The 14,715-nt window shown below is 43.2% G+C and overlaps 1 protein-coding gene across 1 annotated transcript in view; it reads left to right on the top strand.

Moving 5' to 3' along the window:
• EXT1 (exostosin glycosyltransferase 1) overlaps positions 1-6,534 on the top strand; it is a 277,328-nt gene extending 270,794 nt beyond the window's left edge. Inside the window, exons 9-11 of the mRNA XM_032858434.1 lie at positions 502-662; positions 2,786-2,957; positions 5,980-6,534. Of these exons, the coding sequence (XP_032714325.1) occupies positions 502-662; positions 2,786-2,957; positions 5,980-6,165 (519 nt within the window). The 3' untranslated portion in view covers positions 6,166-6,534. The remainder of the gene's footprint in view (positions 1-501; positions 663-2,785; positions 2,958-5,979) is intronic.
• Positions 6,535-14,715: the final 8,181 nt, after the last annotated feature.

Here is a 14,715-nt window from a genome sequence, read left to right on the forward strand (position 1 = left end):
TTAAACGTCTTTTCTCTTGCTCTTAAGAGGATGCTTTTATTTTAGTCACTTCAGCTTTGCTGTATGCTAGTCATGCTGCCTGCTGTCTGTTCACGCTCTGGATGTACATAGGAAATCTCCCGTTTATAAAACAGATGCATTTGTGCCTCGCGTGAATCAGCGGTCACGTGCACCCCAGAGCGGGAGGAGGGGAAGCCAGCAACTGCTTTTTCAACTTGTGTTTTTGCTTGAACAATCTAGATTCTAAAGGACATATCAGCAGTTTCTTTTCTTCTTTCGTTTCTGCACTAATCTGAAGTTTCTTCAACAGAAAACATTAAAATGTACATAATTACGGGGCAAAATGTCAAGCAGTCAGTTTAATTTGCTGATGAATACACGGAATTAATGTTTTGCAACAGCCCTGGGATTTCGCATCACGAATTAGCAGGGGGAAGGTAATGTTTTGTTGACATTTGTTAACACTGTTGATTGCTTATTTGGCTCGTGTTCTGCCTGCAGGTGGATTTTGCCTTCACCGTGTGGCAGACCTTCCCCGAGAGGATCGTGGGGTACCCCGCGCGCAGCCATTTCTGGGATAACTCTAAGGAGCGGTGGGGGTACACGTCCAAGTGGACGAATGACTACTCCATGGTGTTGACGGGAGCTGCTATTTACCACAAGTGAGGAGCTCAGATGTCCCGCGCGTCGACTTTTACCTAGCTCCTTCTCTGGTAGCTTCTGGCTGTTGCGTAAAGAGGACCTTGGGCCAAGGCTCCTTTACAGCATTAATAGAAATTAGTTTGCATCACTGTTCACGTTCTGTCAGCGTGGCCAGCATGTGTCTTTGAAACCAATAAAACCCCTGGCTCACTGCATTTCCAGAAATAATGGTAGAGAAACATCTTCAGGTTGTCTGGAGTTGGACACACTCAAGTGTATCGAGTAACTAAACATTGAGAATAAGAGCAGCAGAAGTACATACTTCATTGTGCAGCCCTGGGCATTATGCTAAGTGCTTGGGATTTACCACAGAGTTTAAAAAAAAAAAAAAAATTCTTGCCTAAGTCGGTTTTCCATTTCAACAAGGGGAGGACACGATATTCATAATAATTCTGTAATAGGTTAAGGGGGTGAGTTATAGAGCAGAAAGGCAAAGTCAAGCAGGTCAAGGATCGTGAATGGTGAAGGTAAAGGGGAGGTGCGAGGGTGGCCAGTAATCCCCATTGAACAGTTGAGATCAGAGCAGAGACTAGCAAGAAGGAGAAGAAATCATCCAGGAGGATTTTTGTAGGAAGAGTGTTCTAGCATAGCAAACAGCGGAGCCATACTGTTGGGTAAATGCCCTGAACCAGAAGGTTGGAGGAACAGCAGGAAGACCAATGTGCCGAGAGTGGAATGAGCGGAGAGCAGGAGAGAGGGGTCATGGGGCCCCACATGGCAGGACCTCGCTGCCCATGGTGAGGACTTCACTCCGCTTTGAGTGCCGTGGGAGCCAGTACAGGGCTTTGAGCAGAGTGGAGACATCTTTTGCATATTTTAGGGATCCACTCTGGGTGCTGTGTTGAGAGCAGACTATATGAGGGGGCAGTGTAGAAGCAGGGAGACCTATTAGGAGGTGATTGAGATCTAGGCAAAAGATGATGGCACCTGGGAGCCAAAAGTGGTAAGTAGTGATCAGATTGTGGCGTGTTTTGAGGATGCTCTAACAGATTGGATATAGAGTTTGATGGTTCAGGGTATTTTTGTTTGTTTTGTTTTGTTTTTGACCTAAGGAACTGGAAGGATAGAGAGGCCATCAAGAGATGGGGGAAGCCCTTATGGGTGGATTTAGGTATTCGGGAAAATACAGGAGTTCAGTCTTGAGCATGTTGAGACATCCGAAGGGGAATGTTGGAAAAACAGCAGGGTTGGAGATATACAGTTGGGAGTTGTTGGAATATATTTGGTCTTTAAAGCCAGGGAACTTGGGTAAGACTGCCAAATTAGTGAGTGTAGATAGTTAACGGTACTGACTCAGTCATTTTCATCCATTCTTCTGCCTAGTCTTTTTTAGTAAAGAATAGAGAATCTTGCTATCTCAGGGACAGAGTTGGAGTGTATAAGGAATAAGCATTTAGGTGGGCTGAATCTTATCTTAAGACCCTACCTCCTAAAAGTGCATTGTTCGCCCTTTCTTCTCTGCCACTAACACTCTGTAAATGCGATTCCTTCAAGTTATTTTTCCTATAAGTAAATGCTATTATGTTCCCTCTTAAAAAAAAAAAAGAGTAGAATAAGAACTAATTCAACTTCATTTTGGGTCCTCCATAATGATTGACCACCAGATTAACGAGGGTTTTGCTCTAATCGTGTAAAAGTAATATGGTTTATAGCCCACAGAAATGGAATAGTATATTATAGGGAAGTATTGATCATGGTTCTGATTAAGCCAGTAGTTAGGATATACCGATTACATGTAAGTAACTTCTCTTACCATCCGAGTATTCAGTTTCTGACCAACCAGTCGGGTTGGCCAACCAGTATCTCTTTGTGGTCCTCTTGTGCCTTCTTTACTTACTGCGAAGCAAGGATAATAATCGTACCTGTATCATAGGTTCCTTATGGAGATTATAGGGAACATTCCTTGCAAAGCAGTTTCGAACATCATCTGGCATATAGTACATACCAGTTAAGTGATGGCTGTTGTCATCATCATCCATGATATGTTTAGGGATTCAAACAATAAGTATAGGTTTCCTGCCAAAGAAGACCACCTGTGATTCTACAATGACGGCCACCTCTGAAACCCATCTGGCTTTTACAGATATTATCACTACCTGTACACCCATTACCTGCCAGCCAGCCTGAAGAACATGGTGGACCAACTGGCCAACTGTGAGGACATTCTCATGAATTTCCTGGTGTCTGCTGTGACAAAATTGCCTCCAATCAAAGTCACCCAAAAGAAGCAGTATAAGGAGACGATGATGGGGCAGGTAAGACTAGAACTCTCCTTCCCTGCTTTGCTCGAGGGTGGTTCAGCCTGAGGTAAGGAGGGCTCACTGCCCCTCTAGGAAGGAAAATGAGGGAATTTTAAGAAATATCTAAAAGCCCCAAGGGAGATATGGTTGGCACATGGATGATTGGGAAGATGTAAGTCAAGGGTATCTTTCTGTCGAGAATGTAAAAGCTCTCATGTGGCGTGAGAAATATCAACCTTCTCCAGAATTTAAGACCTACAAAGAATTTACGTGAATTTATTGTAGGGGCTTGATTTGGTGAAGAGCTCATAGTATTGTCCTCAACACAGTCTTCTGGTGGTTGCCTCTTGAGTTGGGTGATGGGTCCATCACCATCCATTCCTTGGTGATGGATCAGGAATCACAGTCCTTGATTTTCCCCTGGAACTAGCACAGAGGAGTATCCACAAGTCGGCTACCCCCTGAAACTCAGTGGGCTCATCTGTAAAATGGACATGGTAAAAATTGACCTCACAGGGTCATGATACCATGTATCAAAACTTATAGGAAAGTAAAATACTGTTGTCACATAAGTTTCGTACTAAAGACATTTGGCAAGGAAATCTAATCCAACTTTCTCATTTTATGAGTAAGAAAACTCATAAAAGAGCTTTCTCTTTTAAAAGTAAGAATTGAAACATATATACTGCAAGTCATCTAGTATTAGAGACAGAAGTGGGAGTTGAATCCCAGGCTATGTTCCTTCCACTGCTCCTTATTTTATACCCCTGCTCCTGTATCAGGCTGATCTGGGTATGCCGAGGCTCAGCCACCTTCATTCATCTTGGACAAAGCCTGCTTCTATATAGAAGAAATAAAAAACCTGTAGACCATTTAGATCCACCAAGTTAAATCATGGAGAATGCAACAGCATTTGAGTCAGCCCGGAAGGACGTACTTGAGGGTTCAATCAGTTTAGTTCTTTGGGGTTTTCCATGTGCCTTGTTCCAGTCATTTTTGAAAATCATAATCAGATCTAGCTTTGGCAAAGGGAAACTTAACCGGACCTCATGTTAACATAATTGACGGATTTTCATTCACTAAATTTAGTAAGACCAGAAATCTTGCAGGATCTTAAGTTTAGAGAATTTCCTAATTCAGTGTTTACAAACATGTACAGATTATGGGGCCCTGGCCCAGATGCTGGTTATAACAGAGCTGCTGTCCTTAATGAGCAATGAGTCTAGTGGAAAATTTTATTTCCCTCTAAATACTAAAAGAACAGGCAAGAGGATTTGCAAGAATTTTTCACCTTTAAGGCTAACAGACTATTCCAACTCAAGCAAGATGTATTGAGTGGCTACTGTGTGCCCAGACATTTTTCTCTGTGTCATTTAAGGACGCAGCGTTCCTTTAATATTGTTTGCTCAGAGAGTTCTGTGAACTTCCCTGAGGTTATACAATCATTAGGGGTGAAACTCTGATAACACATGGTTCCTCAGGAATTTATTCTATATTCTTTTCATAGATTTGCCCAATTCTACCAAACCAGTATGTCACGTATTTTGGGACAAACCTAATTTTAGCCTTAGATGTAACTCGATGTGTCTAGTTAGATATGTACTGTATGTACCCCGCTTTCCTGTTATGCATGTATGACGTATGACTGGCAAAAGGAGATCCTGTGTAATAAGATTATGTTTTTATTACACGGGATATATATCTTCTCTCATGCATTGATTGACCCAAAATAAACGTTAAAATCTACAGGCAAAAAATGATACTCGGATGATTCAAAATTCTTTTTCTTTTTTCCCCCCCATCTGTAAAAGAGAGTAAGGATAAGCTTAAACTCTTGACACTAGTCCATTTGCATATGTGTGCACTTGCCTGTGGGTAGGGAGCCTGGCCCCATACCAATTTAGGAACAAAATGAGGTCCCTTTGGGACTGTGTGCTCTGATACGAACTCATCTGGTTAGCTTAATTAGGAACTTTCTCTGGCTCACCAAGTAGCATTCTCTTAGTACAAACAGTAAAGGATGGAACCTGAGCTCTGCCCCTTTCTAGCCTTATATAAGAGTAAAGTAAGTTCCCGGCACCTGCTTCCTCGTCTGTGCGATGGGGATGGTATTAGCCCACTGGGGCGGTCACTTGACCAGGTGGCTGTGATAAGGCTCAAACGAACTTCACGGAAGCACTTGACAAGCAGTGTTTCGTTTGTTATTCTGCTGCTCAGAGGTAACCTGACATTCGTATTTGCCTTCAGTGGTTCCCTTCAAGCATGTTGACACTTAACGGTTTTTAAGTGAGTCTGAGTGATTCTCACAGTAAAATGTACCTTCCTATGAAGGCATTTTCCAACAGTGCATGAGAATAAAAACACCTTGAGCACACACACATGCATATAAACATCATTGTACAGTTGCCTATTGATAAAGGAGTCAGGGGGGTGTTTTCCCCCCAAATCGGGTAGCTCCCTTTTTCTTTATTTCATAAAAATGTGGTTTGAACGACATGATGCTTATTTAAATCTTAGCACTCAAGTCATTTAAGGCTTTCTTTTAATGCAGTGTCCTCTACATGATCTCAAAATATTTAACCAGCCTTAAGGCAAACACATAGAGCTAAAGAGATGGTAACCATCATTTCTGCTTACCCAGAATCAACCAAGTAAACCAGAAGGTTTTAGAAAACTGTCTTCGAACCATAAACACATTGTGAGTCATAGTATTTGTTCACATGTACAAAGAGAAGTTTTATGTTTACTGACCCTAGGAGTCGAGGCTCAACTCGTAAATCATTCCCAGACTGGAGAATGAGTTAATGTGGAGCTTTGTTTGTATGTTTTTAACGTCAAGGAATGTAGCATATCTTGGGAAAACCTGGCAAGGCTGAAACTCACGATTGGTGCTTGCGTCTTCCCCTGTGCCTGGGAAGGCCGGTCCAGACCCTAAGCTCTGCCTCTTGCCCTTGAACCTGACTTTGGTTTTCTGCAGCGTTCCCATCATACCTTGCACATCTCTCATTGTCTTCCTGGTTTGTCTCCCCTTCCCCAGACTTCTCGGGCTTCCCGCTGGGCTGACCCTGACCACTTTGCCCAGCGACAGAGCTGCATGAATACGTTTGCCAGCTGGTTTGGCTACATGCCGCTGATCCACTCGCAGATGAGGCTCGACCCTGTCCTCTTTAAAGACCAGGTCTCTATTCTGAGGAAGAAATACCGAGACATTGAGCGACTTTGAGGAATCCAGCCAAGTGGGGGAGGGGAAGCGAGAAGGGACGGGGTCAAGCTGCTCTCTCTTCCCAGTGCAGATCTGCTCAGCAGCGGAGCCAGATTGTGCCAAGTATCCAAATAATCTAAGACGAAGAGAATGACAAAAAAAGAAGGAAAACAAGAAAAAAAAAAAAAAAAGGCCAATGAAAATTCGACTCCTGGCTCCTGGGACTGCACAGGACTGCTCCAAACTCACCTCACTGGCTTCTATGTCCCAAGACTAGGTTGTGTACAGTTTAATTATGGAACATTAAATAATTATTTTTGAAATGATTGCTATGCAGGTTTAAACTTTTTTAATGATCAAAACTATTAAAAACCAGAGTTCTTTCTTTAATCAAAATTGTGTTGGTTGTGAATATTTCAAAGCTGCTCCTCTTCTTCCCACAAACGTCATTGCCATTGGTCATGCCAGGTCTCCTGCGGTTACAGATGCTCAGCCTTCATGGAAGACCCAGGAAGTCACTCCACCCAGTGTCAAGAAATGACCAGGCATAAGTTAAGACAAGGTCATTGTTCCACTTTGCCACTTTGAATTTGCAGACCCACTTGAATTTCTGTCTCTAATATGTTGCTGCATGAGAGAAGGTATTATGACCTCTAGGTAGACAGGGGTAACAGAAAACTTTACATCTCAGAGGGACAGGTGGGATCATCTTTTGCCTTGCAGGGCGGTGGGGAGGAGTTAGGACCAAGAAAACACTAGGATAATTAATGTTCAGTTTACACAAGGATCCATCCAGACAACCCACCAGCATTTTAGTGAGGTGGAAGTGTCTACCCACAGCAGAAACCCAAGGCTCTTCAGGGATGTGGGCTCCATTATGCCTTGAACCATTGGCACAGGGCTGCTCAGCGCTGGCGGAAGGCTTTGGTTTAGAGACAGAGGGACGGTGAAGCTGTTGGTGGCAGACCAGGAGTCATGAGACAAGCTCTTCATCTTTGTGCAAACCTCGAGTTTCAGAGGCTTCTCTGTTGAGAAAGTGGTACTCACGTAGAAATTTTCCCTGTTGAACGCGAGCATTGCTGAGAAGTCCCCGAGGGTGGACCTCGCCACTGGGATCCTGATACCACTTTGGGTCAAGGCTTGTTTCCAGCAAGATCTTGGCAAACAAAATAATCAGAAATAAGTGTGACTACTGTTTTCTGTCGCTTTAATTTTTAAATCTTTGGAGAAGCCCCGTTGTGCTTCTTGTTAAAAAGAACATTTCTATCCCTAAAAATCCTGCTTTGAGTTTCTGATGATTGTAAAACTGCAAGTATAAACAGAAAAAAAATATATATATATATATTTTGTATATACATACACATATATATCCCTTAACTCCCTTGTAAAAGATGAAGATTTCTGATACTAAATGCCTTTTTCTACTTGGAAGAGGCGAGAGAACAGAGGGGTACATTAGTGGGTCCTACCATCTCTTATTCTGAATAAACAAGAAGCACTTTGGATTTTTTTTTCCCCCTAAACTCTCAGAGAGCTTATAAATTTATTTCTAGTGTTGGCTGGGAAGAAAATTCCATCACAGAATTATGTTCAAATCACTCCAAGTGCCTGGCTCAGGTCAATGGGAGCCATAAATCCAGGAGACTTGAACTCATCTAGCTTTGTAGACGTCCGGAAGGGAAAGGGACTGGCAAGAGAGCAAGGAGGAAGGGCCCCGTGGACGGGAGAGAAACTGGGTGTTTGCAGAGGTCCGGAGAGGTGACAGGGTGCTGCGTGTATACAGAGCGAGGGCCAGCCTGCGCGTCCGGACCCCGCTGGAATGGTGTGTGGGCAAGGGGGCTCAAAGGGGGGCTGTTCTCTGCAGCCTCGTGACTCAACAGTACTCGAAGGCTCTCTGTCCTCCAGTGTGACCCAGTGTCAGCCCACTCTTGAACACAGGATATTTTCTCCTAAGTGGCTGTGATTCCCTCTTATGTATCTGTTGAAAAAGAATTCTTAGGTCCATGGTCCTTGCACTGGTTTCTTCCTCTGAAAGGCCCAGTCTGATGGGTTCGATGTCATTTAAGCTGCAGCTCCCAGCGACTTCAAGGGTTAGCAATGAATCCTCATTCATCTGGTCTTTGCAAGTTTGTGTTTAATTTTTTAGGACTGCCAAAATATTCTCGTATCTTCCTCCTTTGCAAAAATGTGAATGCAACGTTTTGTTCAACCCCCAAGCCAACTTTGAAACACCTGTTGTCACTTGGCTGGCAGAGCTGTGTCCCTAATTGTACCAGTCAGTCACATGAATAGATTCGGGGAACCGCTTTGCCAGATTTACCTGTCACAAAGCTCACAGTGTGTGTTACGTGAAAGAAAGAAAAAAAAAGGTAATTATAAATGAGAACAGGATCTGACACACTCAGCCACTTTAAATCTCCATGGTTTCATTTCATGTCATTGTCTGAGCAAATCTCTCTGGGATGCTAGCTGGTGTGTTCTTTTCCCATTTGGAACATACAGCTGGGAATTGAACAATGCTTAGCACATCTGTGAGGCCCAATAGTAAGATGTAATTTTAATTCACTTAGGCAAGAGTTCTGTTTCACTGCAGCAAGTTGACAAATCAGAACCATCTCTGGGGGGTGTCAGGAGTTATCGCTCAGTCAAGTTTAATGATAACCAGGTGTCCCTAAGTGGGCCAACATGAATTGGGAAGAAGCCACGGCCAGAGAGTGCGGTGCCAACCCTGTGACGAATCATACGCAGAAACTCCGCAGAGGACTCGGCTGTATAACGATTTCTACGCAACCATCTTTTTCTAACTCCACGTTAGTACATAGGATCTTAATCATTTTTTAAAGCTGGCTTATGTATTTATACGAAAAGGTTTATAAATATCAAATCAAGTTTGCTATCCATGGAGTAGACACCCTATGTTGAAAACCAAGATGGGGGCTGTAGAGCAAAGCCCGTGAAGTCATCCTTGTGGTCATGTCCCAGAAGATCACACCGCTGGGCAGAGCAGCCCACTCGCCAAAGGATGCTTCAGAAGAAAGTGAAAGCTCTCCTACCTGGAATCTTAGGTGCATCATGGGTTCATTTCTTTTTACACATGGTGCTCAGAGAAGGACCAGTCTCGGTTGCTTCCTTCCGTGTTCCTTTTGGAGTGATTCTGGGGGGTTTTCCTTTCCAGTGAGGTTAGCCTTTATTTTCGTGGTTCTGGATACCTGGTCACTTGAAGGACTGCTACGCCAGTGGCCTTTCAGAAAGGTTACTTAACTTTAATTGAGAGTGAGATGCATGAATAGGAACAGACCCATATACTGCCTTTTTTTTTCCTTTCAATGTGAGCTCTTGATTAAAGAACTAATGAAATTTTAATCAAGCCGGTTTGAAGGCCAGGAGTGGGGAGAAGACAGAGAGCTCTGCCGGGTGAGAATCTAAGACTCTTGCCAGACAGGCTGAATTAAGGATGCCAAAACCAAGGCAAGCTACCAGACCTGAAGGTGTCTTGCGTTCCCTCCAGTGTCTGAGAGCCCCGGTTTCAAAAAGGACCGGTTGTGACCATGAACTCTTAAATAAAAATGTCCCTGCCTTCTGACAGTTAATATAATTGACATGTGGCCAGTCCAGCAGGCCTTGAGTTGCTGAATTCATTTACCTAGTTTCCATTTTCAGATGGCTTTGTCATTCTTGGCCAGATTTAACCAAGAAAGTTCTTTTACTGCCGGCCTCATTTTCTCAGCCATGCTTGAGGGGGACGAAGCTGTTTTGACTTTTCAGTGCATAAGCATGAATATCAGAGGTGCTAAACTTGTCTCCCTCAGTCTTAGAACCTCAGCGTGCAGACATTAGATTCTTCTTTTTACTCCGGGTCTACTTTTTTTAAAAAACGAGATCCAGCATCCTTCAGAACACAGCCTCCCCCATCACATCAGTAACCCTGTCCGGAAGCTGTGGTTGGTTAAAAATCTGCTATTTACAACAGAATCTCAACAATGAAGATGACTCCCGAAAACCATCTCCTCTTTTTGCCTTTTCCAGAAATCAAAGAATTGTATCATCATGGTGTTTACTCAGTAGGGACTTGTCTGTAGTTGCCATTAAAGTCCACCGTGTTTCACATCGGGTGCCGAGATGGGCTGTCCGCATTTGGACCTCCATCACCCCGTTGAGCAGGTGAGGAGGTCTGTGTTATCGTCTGGAACAAGAGGCAGGTAACAGCCATCCAGGAAGCCCTCCTATTAGCATGCTCTCTCCCTTGTCTAAAATCAAGTCAAGCTAATATTCAGTCACTCTACTTTTGTAATCATTTGCCTTTTAGGCCTCAAGGGCCATTTGATTGCCACCATAGTTCTCTGTCCTACAGGACTAGGTCCCTTTCCTTTGGGTTGTAATTATTACTAATTTAGGGCCGTGCAAATGACCTGAGTACCATGTAATGAGCCGTGTATGTTCACTCTGAGAGAAAAATATGTATAGGAGTTATTGAGGGGTAGAAGAAAGGCACCGAAAACTAGAACTATTTTAGGTGGCAAATTGTAAAGCAAAAAAAAGAAAAAGAAGAAAGTATACCTTGTTTTGTATCCGATGTACACCTGGGACAGTTTTCTAATATGCTGCCATTGTCTTTGTAGTAGCCCTACGGGTCTTCTCTGGAGTGTTTACCCCATTTGTGGTAGACTATTAATTACTTAGCGCAAGGAAGCCCTGACGTATGTTGGAGAGAGTATGTGCGAGAAAATACAAAGCCATAGATCTTGATTTACTTCACTGACCTGTGTAACTTGATGTCTGGGCTTTGCCATTCGAGATAGATTGTTTTACAGCGAGTGTCACCAAAGACTTTTTCCTTCCAATTTATAGAAGAAGGAGAAAAGAGATATTATTAATAAATGACATGACTTTTCATCGGCGTGGTTCTTATTCCATCTTTTCTGTGGACCACAAAAAGGGGTCCGTTCTCAGGGGGAATCTGTGCACTGGGGAGTTGGGCAGGGGACATAAGGTGGGAGCACGTGTGCTGGGGGCAGGTCCAACCGTCCCCACCTGGATGCCGCCCAGCGCCCAGCCTGGCAGGGACCGCAGTGCTGCCAGCAACAGCCATCTTCCAGGCCAGATGCAGCTGGTGCTGTTGGAAGGAGGCCAGGGCGAGTGGTGGTGACATGCCCAGTTCCCAGCGTTCCTCCACACAGACGCTGGGACAGCGTGGCTGGGCCGGGCCCAGAGCATCTGGAGCCTGACAGCTGTGGCCATTACCCGCCTTTGGTTTCAGCTACTGTGGAGAGCTCATGAATTACTGGCTGGCGAAGCATTTATTAGACTGGCATTTCCCAAAAGAATTTATAAATGGTTCCAGGTGTGCACGCAGCGCCAAGCATCAGGACCATGGCAGCCAGGTTCATCCAGTAATGAACCTCCTTTCCATCTCCACGTCCCACCTTCCTTTCCAGGGGCATCTCCTCCTTCTCTCTTTTGGCCTCTTCCACCCTCTTCCTTGGGGCATTTTAGAGAAAAAACATCCGCCACCAAGGACCCCTATTTGCAGGGGAGCAAATACATCAAATTGCACTGGGGGGGGGGTGCGACGGGGTTGGGTGTTGATTTTGTTTTCGGAAATCAAAGCTTTATGTTTTGTATTTCGGCTTGTCTGTCTGTAAAATGGTGACTTCAGAACATTGGCAAGCATCTTCTGACCAACCACCGTCTATTTAGCCCTATGCTAGGTGCATTGGAAAGAATTAAAAAAAAAAAATCCTACTCCCTGTCCTTAAGCAAGGGAGAGAGAAGAGAAGTCAGGGTTGGGTTGGGCAAGGCAAATCCTCAAGAGAAGTCTCAACAAGGAATTCGCCAGGTCCCAGGTTCCACCCTGGAATGTGGTCATGTCGGTGTTGCATGTAGAATCTGGCCTCACAGTGTGACTGATGATCGGATCTCCAGCGTGAGAACGTACTAGAAGGCTCGTTGGAGAAGCAGCTTTAAAATTCAGTCCAACCCTACCTCACAGATGTTTCAGTGAATGCCATAGCATGCCAAAGTACCTTGAGCAAACCCACTTAATAAATGAACGATGGTGTTGCTTTCGAATCTGAGCATTTCCACCAAATCTGCTAGCGACAAGAGTTACTGGTGGACATTTGAGGCATTCCATATTGGCCACCGTTAACGTGGTGCAGTCTTTCCGATCTGAGGGACTCAAAATCTAGGGGGAATGAATCTGGCTATGTTGCCTTCTGTTGGGGGCACGACTATGCTTTGGAGGAGATAGTCAAGTTCTACTTGGGTCCAGCATTTGTGGGTTGGGTCCTACAGTGGGTCCAACATTTGTGTTTGCTTTGACCTCACTCAGATGAATTGCTCAAGCGTGATGGTTAAAGACACAGTCTCTGGAACACGACTACCTGGGTTTGAACCCCTCTTCTGCCTTTGATGGTTCTGTGACCTTATGGAAATTTCCTGCCCTCTCTGTGCCTCATTTCCTCAGAATTGTACTGGTCTGTACCTCACAGGGTTCTCCAGAGGATGAAATAATTGAATATCAAGTTCTTTAAAGAGCATCCAGTATATAATAAGTATGTAAGACTTAACCTATTATTAAGTTAATATTTTGCCAAAATGGTTTATTTTAAGAATCTTTTCCTTAACCTGTTAAAAAGGAAACATTCTGAGTTTCGTGTTCAGGATATTAATACTGACCCAGATTAAACCGTGATCTTTCTAGTGTCAGGCATCTCTTGTTTGCAACTTCAATTATATTTTAATGTCTGTCCACATGAAATCATCCTAGCATCCAGGAACAGACAATCCATCAGCAGAAATTACACAAAGTCAAGTTTTTATAGTTGCGCTGAACTTCTTTGGGGAATGGTCTGGGCTTTTTTTAAAAAATTCTCATTTAATGGAATATAGTTAAGGTGTCTCAGGACTAAAATGAAGTTTAGGTGATAATTATTTGTGTTTCTTTCCTGATGGCTTTAATTACATGAAGAAAGAGAATATACGCTTGCCAGTATGTAAATGATTTGCCAAGTTTGAATTTCTTTTCCAACCTAAACTGCAAATAACCTGGTTTCCTTGGATAAATCCACTTGTAAATCAAATCTAAAATGTGTCTTTAATCAGAGAGGCTCAGTGATCCCATTTCAGAGTAGAGAAAAAAGGTTAAGCTGTGAAGAGGGGACCTTGGAGGCTATTTGAATGGCTCCCCAAAGACCCGTATATACATGTTATTTTATAACATGCTGTTTAAAAACTTAATGTATAACGAACATATTTCTGTGTCATTACATCATCTTTAACCATCAAACTGTAATGAATGCATAGTACTCCATTGTATAGCTATTCTATATTTTCTTTACCTAATTCCTAACTTTTGGAAACTTAGGTATTTTTAAATTTCTTACGTGATAAATATTATAATCAACATTTGATTGGGACACCTGGGTGGCTCAGTGGGTTAAGCCGCTGCCTTTGGCTCAGGTCATGATCCCAGGGTTCTGGGATCGAATCCCCCATCGGGCTCCTTGCTTGGCAGGGAACCTGCTTCTCCCTCTGTCTCTGCCTGCCACTCTGCCTGCATGTGTGCATGCTCTCGCTCTCTCTCTCTGACAAATAAATAAAAATCTTAAAAATAAAAAATTGATCAATGCAAACCATGTTATGATAAATATTCCTAAAGAAAAATCTTTGTTCACATCCATAACCAGTCTCTTAGGATAAATGATAGATATAAAATTAGCAGCCAAATATTACAACATTTTATTTTATTTTTTTTTTTACGATTTTATTTATTTGTTTGAGAGAGAGAGAAAGCACAGAGGTAGCGGAAGAAGAAGCAGGGTCCCCGCTGAGCAGGGAGCCCAGTGCAGGGCTCCATCCTAGGCCCCTGAGATCATGACCCGAGCCAAAGGAAGTGACTTGACTGACTGAGCTACCTGGGTCCCCCTTATAAACATTTTAAAGACTTTTGCTACATATTCACAAGGTATTTCAATGTACTGTAATGCCTACTGAGTGAAAGGTAAATTAACCTGATAAAAAGCTATCTAGAAAATCTCATAATTGCAGTTTGGCAGCCATAATGTTTTTAAAAATTGGGGCCCATAAAGGCAAAATTAACAAAGGGTTGTCTTCAGTGGTTAAAAAAAAATTTTTTTTTACATCATTTCTTTGGAGGAACTAAATTACTGGTATTAGCCCTCTTGTTGGATGTTGGAAAATTTTTTTCTAGGTAACATGTCCCTTGTGTCCAGTCTTGAGGTTGCAATAGAGAGTAAAAATGAATCTCCCTTCTCAAATATTTTTTCCTTCCTTCTGGTAATCTCCATATCAACTGAGTTTTTTTGTTTTGTTTTGTTTTGTTTTAAATTTGACAGAAACGCAGTGAGAGAAGGAACATAAGCAGGGGGAGTGAGAGAGGGAGAAGCAGGCTTCACACCAAGCAGGGAGCCCAATGCAGGGCTCCATCCCAGGACCCTGGGATCATGACCTGAGCTGAAGGCAGAGGCTTAATGACTGAGCTGCCCAGGCGCCACATCAATTGAGTTTTAATAAAGTCATTTTAAACATTATCATCCGTGGGAGCTAGTG

The sequence above is a fragment of the Lontra canadensis genome, unplaced genomic scaffold (assembly GCF_010015895.1).
Source record: "Lontra canadensis isolate GAN:19392208 unplaced genomic scaffold, GSC_riverotter_1.0 scaffold15, whole genome shotgun sequence".
Lineage (NCBI taxonomy): Eukaryota > Metazoa > Chordata > Mammalia > Carnivora > Mustelidae > Lontra > Lontra canadensis.